Source organism: Acipenser ruthenus, chromosome 16, assembly GCF_902713425.1.
Source record: "Acipenser ruthenus chromosome 16, fAciRut3.2 maternal haplotype, whole genome shotgun sequence".
Classification (NCBI taxonomy): Eukaryota; Metazoa; Chordata; class Actinopteri; order Acipenseriformes; family Acipenseridae; genus Acipenser; species Acipenser ruthenus.
In genome coordinates, this window is record NC_081204.1 from 2,798,235 (window position 1) to 2,820,222 (window position 21,988).

At 37.3% G+C, this 21,988-nt stretch overlaps 1 protein-coding gene across 2 annotated transcripts in view; it reads right to left on the reverse strand.

Moving 5' to 3' along the window:
- Positions 1 to 21,988, reverse strand: part of LOC117412410 (voltage-dependent calcium channel subunit alpha-2/delta-3-like) — a 138,912-nt gene that overhangs the window by 88,112 nt on the left and 28,812 nt on the right. For both annotated transcript variants that reach the window (XM_058988400.1, XM_058988401.1), the window contains exons 3-4: positions 20,146 to 20,262; positions 8,562 to 8,621 (exon numbers count right to left, since the gene is read on the reverse strand). In XM_058988400.1, coding sequence (XP_058844383.1) covers positions 8,562 to 8,621; positions 20,146 to 20,262 — 177 coding nt within the window. The remainder of the gene's footprint in view (positions 1 to 8,561; positions 8,622 to 20,145; positions 20,263 to 21,988) is intronic.

Consider the following 21,988-nt stretch of genomic DNA (forward strand, 5'->3'; position numbering starts at 1 on the left):
ATTCCATCAAACTGCCATGCATGTCTGTGACAGACTTGGTTCTTTTTGCCTCCCTTACGTACCGTAATTATCTGTATATATGGAGCACCCTTTACAAATTTTAAAGGAATACATGTGACTTTTATCCTTGCTTACGTGACCTGTTGTGACTTGTACCATTCACACCGCTGCAAGATCTCTCACTCGTTTCGACACTGAAAAATACATTCGTCATTGAATTTGTTAAGTTTCTTTCAGTAGTTTTAAAGAAACTCAAGGGATTGAACTCAAGGTAGATCAGTCATGCATGTGATGCATGGGGTTTGCATTATAGAGAGAATTACTGTATATGCCTTTACCTTTTTTTCCAATACAGCATCATAATGCCACACTAAGAGGCTTCAGATCTACACTCACCCTTTCGTAAACCCAGACAGGGTTACAAACTTGGCAATGTTTGTGGCAACAGCCGCAAACACGCAACGATATTGCCAGGAATGTTAGCTGGCACAGTCCAGAACACCCACATTCCCGTGCGAAAGTAGACATGCAAAGTGTTTCCAAACAGAAGCAGCAACGTGAGCCAAAAAGATTTGCCAGTAAACTGCAGATGTGTGTTAGCTGAGCAGCAGTAAAGGGCCGTGTAAATATGGCCCTTTACCGATAATAAGCACCCACTGTGCTGAAGCACTTTTCCTGATTAAACACTGGTCTCATGGCACAGAACAGCAAGGCTAAATGACAGCATACAAATATATTGAAAAGTGTCTCTTCAAAGTGCGAGGTTTTCATGTGCTTCCATCTCGCCCTTGAGCTCGCTAAATTTACACACTTTGGTCTCAGTTTTTTTTTTTTTTCTTAAAAAGCAGTGGTTTAGAGTGCTAAGCAGAATATAGATGTGTGTGAAATCACACAGTTCAGGGTCTGTGGAATCCAATAAATACTTTTGCAGACCCACCATACATTCTTCTTAAGAATTGGTTTTTGCATATATGTCCTGTCCAGTGCTACAATGTTACCATATCAGGTTATAAGGTATGAAAATCTCTTTGAAATGTTGCCGTATCTTTATGGAGTTACTGTATCTTTCTAATCACGTTACACTACAGGTTCTTATGGATCTTGAAACTAAGTAGTTTACTATTCAGATGACAATCACCACTGTCAGCTTGTGCACTTTCGCTGCTTTGAGACTGGTAGAGTAGGCAAGACAATCCAATATTGACAGACGTAGACTTACCACTGAAACGAATAAGAAGTCAAAAATGTGCTTTGTTCTTGGGGGTTAAATTCTTCTTTACCTGGGAGCTTACTGGTAAAATTATCAAGCTGTTTTGAAAAGGAAAGACAATAATATTCCTTAACATCCTTTAATAATTAAAACTGGTGTATTGTGGCCTCTAGAATGTCTACCAGATCTCACAACACAAGACGATAAAAAAACAATGGTAATATAGCCTGTAGCCTTGAGTTGATTGAAAGAGCAATTTTCTTTGTAATAGTTTGAGCTAATAGGTCTTTTACTATTTTGGAAATGATAAAAACTTGATTTGTAATCGGTTCAACAGTAGAAACAGCCTGCTTTAAAAACATAACTTGTTTTTAAATAACATGATCCGGCTACACCATTATGCTCATTGTACAATTTCACCCCACTTCCCTAAGCACCCCTCTGTGTGCATAAATACTCAATACATTTTAAGTGAATGTTATGTAACAGATCAGCAGCTGTGTCTCCTCCTTTCAAAACAGATGGCACAAAAGCCAAGTTTAGAATAAATCCAGACTCAACCATCCAAAAGGTTTGAAATAACTCTACCTGGACAGGTAAAGAGCGTACTGTACATGGGAGATGACACAATGAATTTACATCAGCGACCAACTTATGCCCTAAGCTCTCGCACAAAAAAAAAAAACTAAACCCAAATATATAGTTGTGATGGGGTGCCCACCCCGTGTGTATTTTATTATGTATTTATGTATGTATGTATGTATGTATGTATGTATGTATGTATGTATTATTATTATTATTATTATTATTATTATTATTATTATTATTATTATTATTATTATTATTATTATTATAATATACATATATTGTGTTTATATTGTGTCCGTCCGACATGATTATTTATTATTTAAGATGACGACGAAAAGTTGTGCGTTTGTGTTTTGTTTATTTATTTAAAAACCTTGTGCAGAAGGTGACCATCTCCCGAGCTAATTCATTGATTAATTGTAGCTAATCGGGAGATGATTATCTGTATAAAAACCTGCAGCTTTCTGCGCTCCAGGACACAGTGTCAGAGGCGAGACGTGAGTCTAAATTAATAGAGAAACAATTTCTATATCTAAAATTGACTTGTTTAAAAGTGTCAGTTTTACTTTGGCCATAGTGCCCTTTGTGTTGTTTTGTGTGTTCTTTTGTTTAAACTGTTAATTTTGTTAATTATTAAATATGAGCTCAGCAGCGCCGTTGTACAACCATCGTTATTGTTTCATTTCCTGGTCTGACGGCACCACAACTCAAGCCATCTGATCTCAATACTTCAGTATTTAATCGCTAAACTTATTAATATGCAAATGAATTCAATTTCATTACACTGTGGGGAATTGGTCCAGGACTCAGAAAAACAATTATTTGCTTACATACAGTGCATTCAATCCATTGAAATACCTGACTGCCTGTGGCAAAGCAAGGAACAAGCATGTTCAATGCAGATATTGGTTAAGTACTTTATACACACTATTACAGTTTCAATTCATTCAGTATTGAAACTACCTCTGGGGGTTGGATTAGATCATTCAGGGATTAGGTGAACTCCCCCATCAATTGTTCCCTAGCCTGAAGGCTAACACATTGTGTGGGTCTCTGTAGTGTATTTTTGTCTGTAAAAGTACATTAAAAAATTGAAGGTTTGGTCCAGATTTATTATTTAATATGGTGCCGGTATTCAGACCAATTGAATAGGCCTTGTATCTGTCCAATTCAAAACACTTGACGTGCCCAGACATGAGAAGTCTTTTATTCAAGAAGCAAAAGCTGAGTTATTGCGTCACCTGGATATCACTGGAACCTCTTGCAACATTGTGTCCTGTAAAGTTTACATGTACAGCTAATGCTAGTATTGAGTATGCTGTTTATAAGGGGTCCTTGCAGATATTCTGTCTCCCTCCCCTTTCTAGAGATTTAACAGTTCTTAACATTTTTGCCCTTCCCGTTTCATCGGTTCTGTAGTACTTCTGTTCCTGCTCCCAAGTGCACCAAGAACAATATTAAACTGCAAAGGATGCGACGCTCTAATGAGAAGTCAAATCTTCTGGGGAACGGAATTCAACTGGGATTTCAAAGTGAAGGGTAGGCCTACAGCACGGCTAATCAAACGAAGCGTGAAGATGGTAGGTGTTATAAAATGACCAAACTTATCCGGAGTAAATTTAGACTATGATCATTACAAGCTTTAATTAACTTCAATTAAAAAAAAGAACATAGGTTTCATTTAGAACAGAATCAATGAACCATGACCTAAAGGCGCAGCGGTCAAGAAAGACAAACTCAAAATACAGCGAGCCCCCCTCCCGAGTCAGTGCACGGGTGGTAGCGGTGAGCTGAGCTAAACAAAAGAATTGGACACTACTAAATTGCGGAGAAAATAACAAAAACAAACAAACAAAAAAAAAAACTAAATTTGGCAACTACTAAATTTATTAAAACAAATAATAATAAATACAGCGAGCCATGTCAGTACAAAGGCACAAAGTCTTCAATTATATATATATATATATTGTTTTCTTAATTTTAACTGCTAATTAGCTTAAGTAATTAAAAACTATGACTCACTCTGTGATGAAAGCTAAAAGGCAAAGATAAATATATTGAGTACAGTATATCTTGCTACCTGACTGCATGGACATTGCAACAGTAAAAAAAAAAAAAAAAACTCCATAAAGTAACAAAAAACATATAATGGCCCGATTATCAGTGAAAACAGGATTGATTTTTATCTATGTACTTGATGCAGTATATTTTACCGTTGGTTCGCTTAGGCTTTAAATTATGCAAACAAGCCGATGTTCAATTACATGAGCTGCGGCTACCGAGGAACAGATGCTAATTTATTTAATCGCTTTATGTACTTGTCTGTGCAATACTAACCCCAGTTAGACCTGAATATTTAACTTGATAGTTTAAAACCCTTAATCTGTTCTACTGTCTCTTCCTCGATAAGGCTGTTTTATGGTCTTCACTCCAAGAATAACATCTTATGCTTTGGACTCAGTGGTGGGTCACAAAGACAGGCTACTGTGGTTCAGGTTTGTGTGCTTTGCAACACGCCACTCCCTCCTTAGCCATAATTTAAAGTAAAAAAAAAGCTTTTCAATTGCATAGAGCAATCTCCTAATTATAAATGAATACAGTCCTATTATAAATGATTTGCTCACAAGTGGAGTTAATAACGACCAGGGAATGGAGATTACTGGTCCTTCTAATGGGATTCTTGCACTGTAACGCTTGACAACCCACAAGCAAGTCAGTGAGATGCATAACCAAGGTGATGTCAGCGAATATAAAATGAGACCTTTCTCTAACAACGCAATCATGACACTTTAATCCAAGTGTTAAAACCAAAAGGAAACAGCAACAGCAACTGGAATTGATGCGGCGTTCAGATTTTTACACAAACATTGTGTTACTCAACTCCTGTAGGAAGACACAACATGAAAATAGAAATTTAACCAAGGCAGTTTTTCTCTTTTTTTTTATTGTGGCGATGCTATCCTTATAGCAGCTTTTTTAAAATGGGCAGATCTCTAAAATAAAACAACAGCTGTGAAAATCTATTGGTTATTGCCATGAAACCCAACTTATTAAAAAACAAACAAAAAAAAAAACACAGTGTATCGTCACAATATGTCTCCCCATCAGAATTAGCTAAAGGTAGCAGAATTCGACAGCTACAGATGTCACAATTTGCCTCCCCATCAGAACTTTCTACCCCTGCAACACTTAGCACACAGTTATCACATTCTGTTAAGGATTGTTTATTCCTACAGTGTAGGGTTAATGTAGGTAACTATACTGACGAATAGTTGTTGTCTTTACCAATAGAAGCAGATCTGAAAACATGGAAATCTAGAAAAAAGCTGCCTGCTAGGTACAATGTATCAGTGTCTGGGTATAAAGCACCACAGAGCCCTTGCTGTGAAAACAGCCTCTGTGCTGGCACTGAAATCCCTGTGCCACTGAAAAAGCAAGGCAATTAATAGAATTGCTTTATGTAATCTAGAATAACAATGATTTCTCTTAAATCATACACATCCATACCCTGCCAGATTCTCACCTCGTTTCACGACTAGGTATTTGCAGGGACGCAGTGGGGGTGTTTCATGTTCCTATTGCTATTACTTTGGTTAATCTAGTCATACATCAATAAGCACTGTGCCCTCGATTTCTCCCTAATCCTATTGCAAGACAATGAATTTGTTATTCTGTCACTTCATTTTCAAGTTAATTAAACAATAAAGTAGCACACTTATTGATATGGATTAAACAAGCAAACAAGAGATAACAGAATTACTCTTTGCTGTTTCAGCTGTGTATTCAGACTCCTCTGGTGCAGCGAATGCTACTGGGGACTGAAATAACAGGGATTTAGCTACTGATGAATTGTAGACCTGGAAACTATTCAGGCACCCCCAATATTTTGGCACGTTGACATTTTGGACATGCCTGAAAATCGCATTTGGCATTTCCCACATGGGCTTGTAATTGCTTTTAATATAGCTGAGGAGACAAGTGGAGGAACTGAGGAAGTAGAATTGTCCTCAAGACTTAAACTATTTTATTACAGAACACACTTACTGTAGAATGCAATGAAACACAGTTTCAAACAGCAGGTTTGGGTCAACAATGTTTTCCAGGTTAGTGTCTTTACTGGCTTCTAAGCAAAAACACAGCTATTGGAAGCATTTGCATACAGCCATTTCAATGGACATTTATTTATAAATGCAAGCTAAATATACATCAAATTACAGTACCACATTTTTATTTATATATATATATATATATATATATATATATATGAATGAGAGAGAGAGAGAGAGAGAGAGAGAGAGAGAGAGAGAGAGAGAGAGAATACTTTATCCAACAGCAGGATTATACTTTGCTCAGCATGCAATACTAATTAGCATATGTTTATGTTTGCTGTTCCAGCAATTAATAATAAACGAGAGATTAACCTTTTTGACCTCAGCACTATCGTGTGGGTACAGCAATCTCTGAACACGGCAGGTTCTTGAAAAACAATACTTTGCCAATTATATCCCTATTCACAAAGCTTTGATCTAGGAAGCTGTTTGGAAAATGTGGGACTTTTTTATTTTGTATAACTTTGTTAGACTTTTAAAACAAATTACACATTAGAACTTTATGCATAGGGCCTGAAATGGTTCATGAGCTGATAGCAGTTGTAATTATAGCTATGTAAAAAGCAGCAATTTCCCTGGAAGAATCCCTGCTGCACTAAATCCATATTCAAGCACAACTCCCTTTACCCCGGCTAATCATTTCAGTGCTATTTCAGGCCTGAGCAGATAGTGTGATGAGAGTTTTGATAAAGAACAACAATCTCACCGTAAAGGTTGTGAAGGGGTCGCTGGAACTGAGATTAAGAATTGATTCAGCTTAATGGAGTGTGGCAGTAAAAAATGACAAGTCTCTTACCACAATGTTACTGTCCTGTTAATCCTGCTGACATATAAATGGCTTTTAGGGTACTTTTGATGAATGTAAGACTCGCTGCAGTAATGCACAAACATTGGGTTGGTCATCAACACTGCCCCTGATGAAAAGAACTAGCCCTGCATATGTTGGGCTACATATTCGACAAGAGTGGCGGGACAAAGAAAATGAACAGACCTGAAACGGACACTCGAAATCCGTAACCTTTTAATACACTTTATTTTAAAAAGACACGTCAGCGCACTGCTTTGTACAAAATGCCAAGGACAACCCAACAGTGTGGAATGAATGACCCTGATGCTTAACCGTGCAATCTGTTTTCTTTTTTTAAATGTGTGTACAGTAGTTTGGTTTAAATGAATATGCATGTACTGTATATGTTAATTCCTGAGGTAATACCCAGCGCAGGTACAGGACTGGGTATTACCTGAGCTTCCTCATGCCCAATGTACTTGTAGTGCATCTTCCCATTTGTGAGACAAGAACATGATGCTGTGCCTGCAGCTCTCCTACTGTATATCTGCGATAGCCAGAGAACATGGAGGCATATCTAAACATATCTAAACATGCTGATCTTATTTCTGCTCCAGGCTTTCTCCCACTAGCCTGAAGAAGTCCCTTGAGAAGTCACTGATTGTGGCTGAATAGTTGCTCTTAACTCTCACACAAGAAACTGTGAATATATTGCAAGTAGAATTACTTAATTTTTTATATTCACAATTGTGTGCCTGTTGGTGTAACAGTACTCATTTATAAAGTATGTAAAACATCAAGGTTATGTTACTGAATCCTGACTCTGTGCACGAAGGAGTGAATTCTAGTTCTTTCCCCAAAGCCTCCAGTTGCCCACTGAAAGTGCCAAACTAATATAGCTTAAATCAGAACCCCAAGACTAGAACAAGCCTCAGATCACACACAGACTATAAAATGTCTCAACTCTAGTTTCCGGCAAGACAGCCTTATCACCGGGATATGAAAGTTCATGTAAGCTGCTGTAAAACTGCCTCAGAAAAAAAAGAAAAAGCTCTGCTTTAATACCAAGTCTGTCACTCACCGACAGTTCTCTAAAATCATCAGAATCCTCTGCTCTTAGAGATCAAATTACTAAATGAGTGCAATACAGACGGATGGTTTTGTGATTGTCTGTGTGATCTAGAAATGTTTCTGCCTGCATTTCAAAATTGGCATTTTATGTCTGTCGGAATTACTTTTTTTTGAAGATTTTTTTTTTCTCCTACCGCACCACTGAATTCTACAATGTGATGATGAATACTGAAGGCAGAGCCCTAAACTTACCATATTGGATTTGTAGCATAGCCAAATAAAAATGACGACTGGAGGCAGTTTAATTTAAAAGTCATAGAGCCAAGACCAGATTAGGAAGCTTAGGAGCCCTGTAGCCTGCAGAATGTTTGCGTAGAGAAAGGAAGTGCTGAATTAAAACTCTATATATATATATATATATATATATATATATATATATATATATATATATATATAAACATTCACACAGAACTAGATACGTGGATACAAATACATCCTACAATCCGCTGTGTATTACCACTGCTCTGCAGTTTACAATTATACAAGACAACAGGGTGATGGAATCACACATGGACAGTACACAAGCACAAAGCCATCCTTTAGTGCTTTATCCAAGGTTTCAGGGTATTTTGTGTTGGACATTGAAGAAACAGGTCCTGGAGGGTCATTCCCACAGTCACACAGTCATTGTACATATTCAAGTTGCATTATTAGGACAGATCATCTAACTTGTTAGACATATATTTTTCATTTTCTCACTTTCTAAATACATGCATTAACCATGATACACAATTACCTGCAACTCAGGGTCATCCTCATGCTGTAAATGGGCTTCTTCAGCAGCTTCTACAAGTCTCTGTGAAAGAGTTAAAAAAACAAAAGTCAGACAGATACCTTTAGACATTTCTCTTGGCTGAATCATTACATTGGAGTTCACCTTGCTACCTACTTCAGCATTCATGTAATCCCTTTCACTGATACAGAACATAAAGTCTTCAGATAGCAGTGACTACATTATTTTATAGGTGAGGTCATTTATCGTCGTGGTACCTTTTTCTTGGTTAACTTTGTAAAATAAATTGATGTGATAACACCAGAGCAATCAGAATCCTTTCTAATATGACCTCTAGTTTCGGCTACAATCAAAACAGAAGATGAAATTGGTGGCATCTGACTTTGATGTAAAAATGCCCATTGATTTTCTACATTCTGAAGTCGTGAATCAAAACCAACACCGGTTAAATACATGTATTACATGAAAAAGAGTGCTGATGTAATATTATGTTTCAAATTACTTGCAGAGTAATTTCATTCTAGTTCTTCCTTGCTTTTATTTCAAAAAAAGATTACAAAATGACAGATTGGGTTCAGGATGACCTGATGAGCATTTGAAAGCTACATATGGTGAGAATGAAGCTTTAAAGTGTCTCTTGCAAGACGGGGCTTTACTGACCTGTTCCGTAAAGGATGGTATTATCCATTCCAAAAGCACATGGAATCTCCATGCTGATAACCTCATAAAGACTCAATGGAAACGGCACCTGATTCACAAACTATTACCATTACACAACATGACCTCTATTTGCTTTGAGTGCTTGATGAGACTCGTACACAGCAGACCACATTTTGAAATCCGACAGCAATGGAGATCTCCAGTCTCCAAAACTAAATATTTTAACCCTTTAAGGTACAAGGCACTTGCGTGTCCGACAAACAAAAATGCAAACTTTCTTATCTTGAGGGGCACGAAACAGTGTTTATAAAAAAAAAAAAAAAAAAAAAAAAAGGTAATTGGTCAGTTTCCTTGTGATACATGAGTCACTCTCAAGTGCATTTTAAAAAGAACCCATTTGAACAACCGCTCAATTCCTCTTGTCCCTTAAGGGCTTAACCTGCATCCAGGTTCTGCGTGAGCTTGGAAGCGCTTTTATTTTTGGAGGTATAATAGAGGTTAAGCCTATTAAGGGAGTTTGGGATATGAACCTGAAGATGACAGCCCTAGTTCACCTGCAAGCTGAGCGAACCTCATAGAAGCATGTCTGGGATGAACTTGAACGACTCATTTGTCATCACGGTCCTCCGCCTACCTAGTTGTACCACTTGCATGAAGTATTAATGACTGAATGAATTGCCATCTCTCAAGATACTGTTCAGCACCTTGGTAAAGCATGCACTGCCTTCCCTACACATGTTGTATATAATGTGTATAGGAAGTAAAACTATCTGATAAAAGCTTCCATAGCACGGGCTTTGGAGGAAACCAATTTCTCTGTAATGTTTACAGGCACTCTGTTGGTTTTATTGATGGTTTGAAGCATTTTTTTTCTCTCTTTGATAATCTGAAAATGGTATTAGTTTTGAGTGTCTGGCAGCTATGTTTCTGTGTTCAAAAGGCAGGGAAACTACCAGTGACCTTGACCCTTTCCTTTCTTCTAACTCAATACCTTCCACTGTTCTAGCAGATCCCAACACTGGCCTTGCAGCATGCCTGTTTACAACCTTCCAGTTTCTCTATAATCTTCATGACAGCATCCATGTCCCAATCCAAGTCATTATTTTTTAAGGCTACAGTATAGTCAATACAAAAATTAAATCACTGGAATGCTTCCTTTGTGTGGACTGCAGATCAAACACATTCAAGTTTTGCCAGTCTATACTTTCATTCCAAGCACAGAGAAAAACAACAGGATTTCAAGCACTACAACATTGTATGTACATCATATTACAGACACACTTTCTAAACTTAAGAAAACTAATAAGAATCGAACACAAACTCTGGCAGCACAAGATAAGCTGTTGTCCAGTTTTATAAGCAATACATCCATGTTATCTAAGACTTGGAATAGAATGGCTTCTTACATCTAGTGATATAAATGAACCCAAAGGCTGTAACTGACAGCAGAACTGCACAGCTTCTTATCTGTTCAGCTCTTCTCCTAAAAGAGTGATTTTGGTTGTGTTTATTTTTTAACACATTCAAGGCTTCTGTTCTATGATTTCAAACTTCCTCACTTTTTTTGCAATATTTTAAACACACTGCAATGTGCTATTATTAGTCTGGTAACACTTTTAAATAATGACTGCAAATTCATAATTCTGTCTGAATACCACAGGAATAACACCTGAATATCTTATGCACTTCCACTTTCTGAAGTAATTCATTTTTAATTCAGCCCTATTAATTCATATGGATTCACTTACCCATATTCATTCCTTCTTTCTTTGTAACAAATTATGTTGATCACATAATCAAGTGTTAATTCATGCAGGAATGCATGCCTTATACATGCAGTCAACATCATTTGCTACAAAGGAACATTGAATGAATAAGGGTAATTAAAAATCGACATGAATTACCAGGGCAGAATTCAAAATGAATTACTCCGAAGGAGTGCATAAGATATTCATTCGGGAGTTATTACTGTGCTATTCAGTTGGAATTCATTATGATTTTGTGGCCATTATTTTAAAGTGTTACCATTATTCTTACTAAGCAACATTCAGTTTCTATTTTGTTTTAAACAAAGATTTGTCAAACAGGTTTGAAGATGAGTTCTACATTTCAATTTACTACCCACAGTCACTGGCTCATGTGTCCTTCATTGTGATAATTTAAGTAAAACTTCTGAGAAACAAGTCAAGTAGACAAACGTTTTATGTAGTGCCTGCATCAGTGAGCCCTTGAGGTCTCACGACAAGTCGTCCCGGAAAGCACAGGGAAGCATTCAGATTCTGTTTCAGATTCTGTTCCAACCTCAAAGACTTTCAGATCTGTAAGCAAAATGTGTCAAAACCAACTGTTTATTAAACGTTAGGTTGCTATGTAATTAAATGGTGTAAATCTAGAAGAACCTGCAGCAATCAAGACAAAAAAAGGAATGCTTGATGGGTAAAATGTTAAACATGTCAATGTGATTGTTTTAAAAGCACCTAAACCATATAAATGAGGTGTCCCAACCACACAGGGTTACACCAGCCCAGCTTACAAAACACTTCATGATTTCAGTTAATATATTCTGAAAATTAAATTAAATTAATAAAAAAAAGGGGTGAAATAAGTCAGCTATGCATTTGTAAACACCTGGCAAGTGAGCAGTTTATGCATGTGATTATTATTAACAATTAAAAGCACAGAACTGAGAATATTAAAAGAACAGAACACAACAATCCTGAGCATTTAATTTGTGCCGGATCCCAGATTGCCTGACAGGCGAGAACTAAACAGTTTACATGTGATGGACCGCATGGAAAACAATATATATATATATATCTATTGTTCTAAACCACACACAGTATTCTGCAATGCTTGAGTACAGTGTCTCCACCTTGCCTTGGATAAATCAGGGTCAACTTAAAATCAGTCCACTTTGTATTATTGATGAATTGAAATGCGAATAGACCCGTTATTGATAGCCAGAATTAATGAATACCTTCAGAGTGCTCAGTCCATAGTGTTATTTTGTTGGTCATAAATAACAATTTTGAAAAGGTATGACTAACCTTTCATACTTCAACACATTAAAACACTCCAGAGGTTAAAAATGTATCTTGCTATTAGAAGATTGATTACTGGGCGAGGCATACCACTATTAGCTGAGCATTATTCACCTGTCTTTGTATTGTACTCATATTGGGATGGTTATTAACTGTGATAGAAAGACACATTTAAAACCCCAATATCGTGCTTTTAGAAAAGCATCACAAACACAGCCAGTGCCGGTGATATTTGTACCATTAAATTGGTCACAGTCATGATAACTTCGCCATGGCAACAGAGCAGCTAGTGTATGCTACCTCTGTCATGCAAAAGTATATGAAGCAGGCATTTGTGGTTGCATAGCAGTAGAATTGCCATGTTTAAAGACCAAGGCAACACAAGTCGCATATTTTTCAGGAGATGTCCTCCTACTTCAGGAAGTCTCACCAAATAACACCATACACCAGAAAGATAGCAGAGGTTATTGAATCTATCCCTTAGTACTAAACGATGAACACTGACCAACAAGGTATTAGGGTTGTGTTGATACCCGTAATTGCCCCTGAGTGTTTAAAACCGACAGGTATTAAATAAATCCATTCATTAATGAGTAGATTTCAAATATATTACATGTGTCAGTACCAGATATATTTTAAAACAAGCGGGTGACGGTCCAGACAAGTTCATTTGCATTTAAATGTTCTGAAAAAGGATGTATTACTTTCAAGACTGGCATGGTTGGAGTCAGTGAACACGGTCAAGGTTTGCCCTTGTTGCCAATAAAGATTCATTAAGTATAAAGCACAGCATCAGCAGTGCCTTTGCAATGACCTGTTGACTCGCAGTTGGCTGTGCATCACTGAAGCTACCTCATTCACTCATTTTAATGAATGCAAAAACTGTTTCGGAAGATTGTGTCTAACAAAAGCAGACAAGAATACGAGTTTAAAGGGTTTACACGTCATTTCTTTGTGAGCATTCATAAGGGATTTAAGGAGAAGAAGAGAATGGAATCAGTTAATAAATTGGAATACTTGTAATTGCCTTTTGACCATAGAAATGCTTCAGAACATTGAAACCTTACACCAATGTCTGGTTTTCTGATGGATATATTTATGGAAACGTCTCTTTTTCAAGAACGTCTTGGAGGACACTGGCAGCAGGCGGTCAATCACAATCTCCAACAAAGTGCATTCAATACAGAGACAACCTTTCACTAAACCAGTAAAGAAACTACGTTAAGGAAAAGTAAATATTGTAACAAGCTGTTCATTTAAAATGCTCGTACAATTTTCTGTTTTGTTTTAAATCCCATTTTGATTTCTAGAAAAAACTGTCCTCAAAGTTTTGCAATAACTCTGCTGTGACTACTTTTCCAGTTTTAGAGATTTCGCTTTTACTGCGAAATGTATACAGTGGACTTCAGTCCACAAGGGCCACTTTAAAAGATCTTCAAGCTGACCATGCAGTACAGGTTTACTCTTTAATTAGTCTTTAAATTAAAAAAAGTTCATAGCTTTCTTGTGTGCAATTCGGAAGAAATATGTTACAGCTTGCTAAAAATGCAATACGGTCCTGCTAATATAATATCTGTGGATCAAAGGGGTTTGACAAACATCCCATTCCTAAAGATGAAATACATTACCCATATAAGAATGTTAAAAAAAAAAAAAGCTGATAAAACATAAATGCTGTTTTTAATATTCTTGCAGGAAATGCCCCTCTTTTTAGATTCATCGCTAGACAGAGCCAGGAACCTCTTGTCTGTACATTTCAGGTTAAAACATCTGACATTAAAAATCTAAATAAATTATTAATTTTGTTCTGCTTTAAAGGTGACCTAGGCTAACCACTGTACAGTAATGTTCAGGGAAGAAGCCCATGGGTTATTGAGATGCTATGCTAGTATACAGACTGCAAAACACTGGATCCACGTACTCACCCTCATGAAAGTGCATTACTGTACACTACCTACACTGTCGGAACATTTCATTATTGCTGTTTCTGATGGAATCTTTATATACCAGGCTTAGCTGATGTTCTTTTTTTCCACAATGGGAGCTGCTTCTAAAAAGTGACATAAAAGATAAGCAGCAACAAGAGCATAAAATTATATTAACTGGGAAGACATTGAATCATCTTATATAGAGCCCCAAATACGAAATAGCACGAAATAAAAACAAAATGCAAATATTAAACAAAATAAAACAAAATGCAAATATAAAACAAAATACAACAAAAAATCATAGAATTACATTTTTAAATTGGGAGGATTATACAAAAAATACTTTAAATAAATACTTGCAATCATAGTTGTCAAAGCTCAGCCATTACCATAGACACGGTCTGAAGGGAAACGGAAGATCTGACTAGCACTTGTGCAGATGTATAATTTGGAGCGAGTCATTTGGGAATTTGTGATGGAAGAGAAGAGATGTTTGTTTCTAAAATGCCTAAACCACACATAACAATTAAACAAAGAGGGGATGTATGCAGCTGATGTATAGCTTTTCAATACTTTTCCAAGGGAGCTATTTCATATATTATAGTCATATTTTTTAGGAAGACAGTAACTGCTGTATAGTGAATTCTCCCATTATACTAACAGTTAAATTCAGTTTCAAGGACAAAACACTGTTAACAATGTATAATGACCATTCAAGTGAAACCTGGCTTGGAGGGTGTATCAGAAGCACTACATGGCAGAGTGAAATGAAAAGGACTGGCAAATGCGATTTCATTCCATATGCATATACTTGTCCCATTGGTCCTGAACCAGTCTACTGACTGTAAACCATGCAGTTCTATTGTGATTGAACAAGTGGGCGTCTTTGTGGGTAGAGTGCCATGAACATTAGCTACTGTGAAAAATGTATTCAATTAACGTCTGTATATATTTCTACGTTTTACTTAAACGCCCCTTGTAATTTACCTGTCAGCTGCCTGCCACAGGGTAAACTAAAATAGAAGAAAGACGGCTCAGTGAAAAGAACAAAAGGCTGGATTCAGGTCGTCAAATCTTTACAGCAGGAACGATCATTTAATCCAAAAATATCTTGCATAAACATCTGGTCTTCACCCTTTTCATGCAACCGCACATTATTTTCTGTTGGGTTACCAAAGGAAAAAACATTTAAGAATGTTAGCTGTTTGGTCTTTCTATTTGCTGGAATCCCATTGATTAGGTTCAGGTTATTAAGAAATGTACTTCCCTTTGTGGTGCAAAAAACAGACCACGACCTTAAGTGTTGTAAAACCCTCCCTGCAGTAGCGTACATCCAAACTGCTGGCTGTCAGTCAAGCTGCATGATGACAGCTGTTGTCAACACTGTCTCTTTAGGAATGTGCACAAATTAGAAAAATGAATAAACCAATAGCCTTTAAAACAAGCTCTTGAAATATGTTTGAAACATCCTGATAAAATGTTTTACTTTGTGCAAATTCCTTGATTCTCTTCTTTTGAGGTTGTTAATAATATCCTAAGTGTGCAGTTGAGTCTTCTTTCATATACAGGCCCAGGACAGAATGTCCCTGTCAGGATGGAGGAGCGCTTGCCAAGCCATGAAGGAAAGCGAGGCAATGTGCTTGGTTATGGCTATAGGCATGAGGATGGAGGGTCCATGTTGCTGATATAAAGGGAAGGAAACTGTTATCAATAGCTTCAATATACCACAGAGACGTAGAGCTTGCAAAACATAACTTGAACCAATAGATGCCAGTCCATTCAAACGTATCAGCATAGGTGAGACCATACTGTCAGTCTTCTCGTAAACAAAAATAAAACAAAACACTCTTGCTTGACTGAGTAATGATTTCTTCTTCCCATTTTTGGATAAACCCATGTGAAATATGACATTTGCTTTTCCCCGTTAAATATTTGAACAATGACCCTGATTACTGTGGACCTTCACATGCCAGTCATGTTCATTTTAACAGCCTATATTGACACACAAGAGCCATGACACATTATCATGTTAGTTTTTTTTTTTCTAAATTGCCAGCCATGAAACCCCAATCATATTCCTTTATTTACAGGACATAGCAGTGATTACAACATCCTGTTTACATCAATACTTGATTATGTTGCCACATGATTATACTCTTTTGTTTGCATCACTTGCAAGCCCTGGTTTTAATTACTCTATGCAGCTGTCAGGCAGTAACAGACCACTTAACTGTGACCCATTAACTGCCAGCCACACAGAAACCAGCGACACCTAAAACACCAAAAACAATACCATCATCCAGAGAACTACAAAACCGTACCCCAGCAGAACAGCTGTAAACTCGACATCGTGTGACATTGTTTTTCAAGATCATGAATTATATGAGACAATGATATAAGGAATGGCAATTAAGTCAATTACAGAGACTGGTTTTAAGACAAAAAATGTGTAAAAACGGGCAATGTGTAATCAATTTAACAGCATATCAAAAGGCCTACTGAGAAACCCTACCATTTAATTACAATGATTAAATCAGGCATAGGTGTTGGTCGCCAATGCTTTAGAAATTTCTTGCCTGGGTTTGTCATCCATTTTCGAATGCCGATTGCTCCTGACACCATGGTTCCTTCCTCCCACATTCATCTTAAATTAGACATCTCCGCTGTCCTACACAGTGACAACCATGCTTTCCCCCCTGACATTAGCTGCTGGGTAATGTTAATATGCACTCCAGTCTGTCATTCTATCAGCAGCCTTGACACTAAATTGTGGTGATCCAAAATTATACTTCAAGTAAATCTGTAAAGAAGCAGGAGGTGGGTGGATATTTAAACCCCTTGAGTGGGAAGGGGAGGAGGTTGTGGAAGGCTCCACATACAGTTGCTCATTCATGTAGTTCAAAAGCTTGGTACAACATGGCTTTTATGAAAGTACTACTGCTCCTAGATTGGCTCTACTGCATAAATCACCTTTAATATTTGTTTCTATGTATAATTTTGAAAAATATGCTTTAGATGGTCACAGCTGTCCATGTTATTGGCATCAACCCCTTAGACTCCAGCTCCAAATCAGTGGTTCTCATAACGGAGATCCGGGGACCCTTTGGGGTTCGCTAAGGGTGCCCTTAAAATGTTGTCCTATAAAAATATTGTGGTAAGAGATCGGCTTTATGACACTTGCAAACAGTATTATAATTGAACTTTTACAATGGCTGCAGGGCAGTGCATCTTTATTGTTTGCGGTTTGCCTTTTCTTTAGTTTTCAGCTGGGGACTCCAATTCAAAACTGACTTTAAATAAGGGGTCCCCTCAGACAAATACGTTTGAAAACTGCTCTAAACCAAGTAACAATGATACAATGACACCATTCTGTAAATCCCTGTGCAGCGACAGTGCGCACCCAATATTGCAAAGATTAAAGACTACATTAGCAGCAGTTCCAAAAGGCTCAGTGCACAGCATCAGAAACAGATGATTCTCCAATGCTGGCATTCAAAGCATCCCCAGCTGCGACCATTTCGGGACTAGCGGCATAACTGGGGTCTTTTTAACAAACTGCATGTTTCTATTGTATTTCTATTATAACCAGACTTTGTGGTGTCTCAATCCACCGTTTAACAAAGCTCCTCTCCAGCAAAACTTTGTTTCACGCCTTCCAGATTTAACTCCTGTGAACTAAAAACCAATTTCATATCCGAGACATTCATGGCATGCAAATGATTGTATACCAGAAGATGGAGCCTCATGTGACAGCAAGTGGAAGTTTGTGATAAAATGGTTTGAAGCCTTAGACTACTGCAGATAAAGCCCACCAGTGAAGTGAAGCGTGTACATACCGAAATTGAATTACTGTACAACAATTACTTTTCATACAAAACGGCAGTAATGCGAATCACAGCCACCAAAAAAGAAAAAAACACTGCTTGCAGCACCTTAAATTTTCTCAGCTGATAATTATAGAATGAGCTGTTGCCGTATTATCTCTGCATGTTTGCATAGCTGTATTCAAAATACATCTTTCATTAACAATAACATAATGCTCATAGAAGAAAATCAATGCACTCCTTTTTGAAAAGGCTCAGGGCCATTATAACACAGAGCTGAGCCATGCTCTTTGCTGTAAAGCAGCAATAACAAGATAATAACTGAGCCTTGGGTGAAATAGCCAAGATGAGTTTTCTTTTATGTTTCTCTATTAAAATGTATTTTATCAAGAAGCTCCACCTGGGTCCTGTAGCTCCCCGGAGGCAGTAGGGAGCACAAACCTTTCCACATCAAATGCACAATTAAAACGACATGAAATTATTTTCCATTAAACGCCTAGCATCTGGGGGTCAAAACCATGTTTATTTTCAGTAACCAAATACGCATGTGTACGTGCATGTGCTTGCAGTAGATTCTGTGACGCTGAAAAGTCGATGATGTGTTTAAATAGAAAAGGCTTTTTATAACGGCTTTTAAAAATAACCAAAAAGAACAAAACAAAGGACAATTGGGAAAAAAATTTGGTTTTTTTTAGGTATTTTACCATGCCCCCTTGCAACACTCTGCTCCAAATTGGGCTTAATAAATACGTCAGTAAGAAATACTGTACAACACAAAATCAAAGTGCTATTTCTAAATCCTCTGGGGGACAGAGTTAGTGGTTGCACTCTGGTGTACCAGTTGTACTAGACATGTGGGGATTATAGATGAAAGGTTTGTCATTGAATTGTATACATTTCTTTTAGTGTTACTGTAACGGGGGCGCAAGCTGGGCACGAACCAACGACCCCGCACGCCGCAAGGGAGCGTCTTAACCACAAAGCAAAATAGACTGGTTCATTTGCATCTGCGCTCCCAGAGCTTCCAGCCTCATCTCACCACACTGACAAGGGACTGGACAGAATCCATAAACAGCAGTGTATCACACAACACTGTCCGTTACATTACTGGAAGCACCAATGTTAACGCCACCACCAACAAAAAAAGTAGCGTGACTGTTCAATTGTTCCTTGACAGAGAAAGATCTCTCAGATTCGTTTTGAATCGCTGCCTCAACAAATCACTCAGGAATCCCCTTGGCACAAGAAATCTGGGGCTCAGAGAAGCGTTGCCCTTGTCACAACCCCTAGGAGACTTGAGACAGTGTACGGAACACGCACTGAATACTGAATGGAACTTTTACCAGCTAGCATCATGCAACTTTTATTAAATGCAATATTAACATGGAGAATGGAGTAACATAACTACACTTGCATTGTGTATTCTATATTTCCTAGCTTTTCATTTGACCTTTTATTTTTAACCAAATATAGGTTTAATTCTTGGAAAATGCACAGCTTTGTGGTGTCTGCAAATACTGTCCGTAACATTTAAATTAAACCTACTACCCTTTTAAAAAAAGATGTGTTTTTTTTTTCTCCTGAATATTTCTGATATGTAGGTTTCTGGGAAAATATATAGATTTATCTACCAAACCACAAAACCTATGCATATACTACAAATGTCATAATACACTGATCCACGAATCTGCCTTTCAACAATGGCAGAAAGCCCCGGACTGTGCTGTGGTAGGGTTTGACACAATAAGGCTGAGATCTACTCTTGCCTGAAGGAAGGGGGCAGTGATTACTGAATGTTACATCATACATCCCTTACGGAAAAGTGAGCATCCGGCTCCAATCCAATGCATTTATCATATAAAACATGCTTATGAAAACAATAACAAGTGTTCAATCCCTGTTACAGCAGGCTGAAGGTTAAAACGACATCAGAAACAGTGCCAGTATTTTTACTTTTACGGGATGTTTATTTCTATTTACACTGCAATTGATGAATAATGAAGGTATTTATTCGCTGTGTGTTTAATCGTTTTCCATTAGATCATTACGTCACTGTTGGTTTCTGGTGTTTTGTAATCACTATAGCACTGCTGTTTAAAGCGTTAGCAGTTTAAAATGCGTAACAGGTACTCACTCTCATTGCTTCAGCCTTCTTGTGGAACATCTCTTCCATATCTTTCGCCAGCTTTTTGACCAGACGTAGGCCATCGATTTCTTCAACGAGAACTGATTTTTCATACTCTTTGTATTTCTGTAAAGCAGAGATAAGAAGAATGACTATTCCATGCACAGCTTGATTGAGTGCTACATCAATAAAGTATTTTGTGACCCAGCTTACAGGGACAGTCTGTTTGTATGAACAGTGTTATAAGCCAGCGTGAAACTTAGAATTAATGGACAAGAATTTCACTGGAATGTAAAAAAGGAAATCATATTTTGGATTTGGATTTCCCCAACTTAAACAATCACATTTTTTTTAGGACATTTCCATTTAAAACTCATATTTGAATTTGTACCCAATTCAACATCCCAACATTATCTGCTTCCTGTTGAATTACAAGATTGACCTAACCCAGTATTGTGTAATAATACATTGTAGTTTTGCATGCGCATGGGGAGATATTTCATCACGTAAAATATCCTCTGCAGGTAGGTTCAGGATCACGGTTTGGATTTGGGTCTAAAAAGCTGTAACTTGAAGATTACAGCAGTGTTTTTACATCACGTGTATTTCCAAAAAAGGCCACCAGTGAGAGTACCAGTAGATAGTGCGAGCAGTGGAATGCTGTCATCCCAACTTATGAATTCTATTGATCCATATGAAGAACAGCTGATTGAACAGGATTATCATTATGAATGCTACCTCTAGCAATGTGCGGTATTATAACTCATAAGGATGAGTTTCTGGTGCAACAGACTGAACAAAAAAAGATGAGGCGGGTGGAAGATTCCAAAATCTATGCCTCTTGATCTCCGGCTGCCTTCAGTGTCTCTTTAAAGTATATTTTGCCCTATGTTGCATAATGCATGGGCTATAACCCAAACACCCCTGTTTGTAGTGAAATGATAAATGAGCCATCTCCCAAATTGTTATTTCAAGGCTTATCAACAATGTGGATACACGCAGTTATATTCTAAACCTAGATCTCATCGTCTCATTAAATGATAGCAAACAAAAAGGAAAAATACATCTCCTTCAGGAAAATAATCATTTGAAAGGTTATTCATTAGAACACCGACATGGAACTAAATCTGTTTTTTGTTGTTTTGGTTTTTTTTGTCCCCCCAGATGCATGGACAATAAACAATAGCACTTTATATAGGACTGCCTCCGCCTTGTATAATATTTATCTGAGTAAAAGCTTTATTGTTATTGTTACTGTAGCTCAACAGATGTTGTTTTTGTTTTGCTTATTTCAATAGATCTTGTTTCTTTTTTGGTCCCTTGTATTATGCTCATAACCTTTTGGTTCTCTCTTTTTTAGGATATGTAAATATTTGAAATGCAAAACTAAAGATAAACATCAACATCCTGGTACCTTGTAGGTCACATGGCTGTAGGTCACATGGCAGCTACACAGTTGGGGGGAGTGTGAAATAGAACACATTTATTAGTTACCAGGAAGCATCAGGAACTTAATGTAAGAACTTAATTGTTCAATAATGTAGTCTGACATAATATGAAGTATGAAACATAAGCAGATAATCAAAAGATCTTTAACTGAAGTGTGCTGGTGCAAATAAGAAATAAGTACAGTACCTGGAGATAATTGCCTTATACTAATTGTTACAGCCACTTCATAGTCCTAGCGTCTTGCTATTTGAAAGGATGTGCACATTATGACAAACATGTATTTGATTTTAATATGTTTTTAACAGCTGGTATTTATTTTGTCTTAAGAAAAACTGCAGCAGCTGCAGCTGTACCCCAGTAAGAGAATGGTGCTGCTCTGCAATAACGTCATGATGCTTTATGC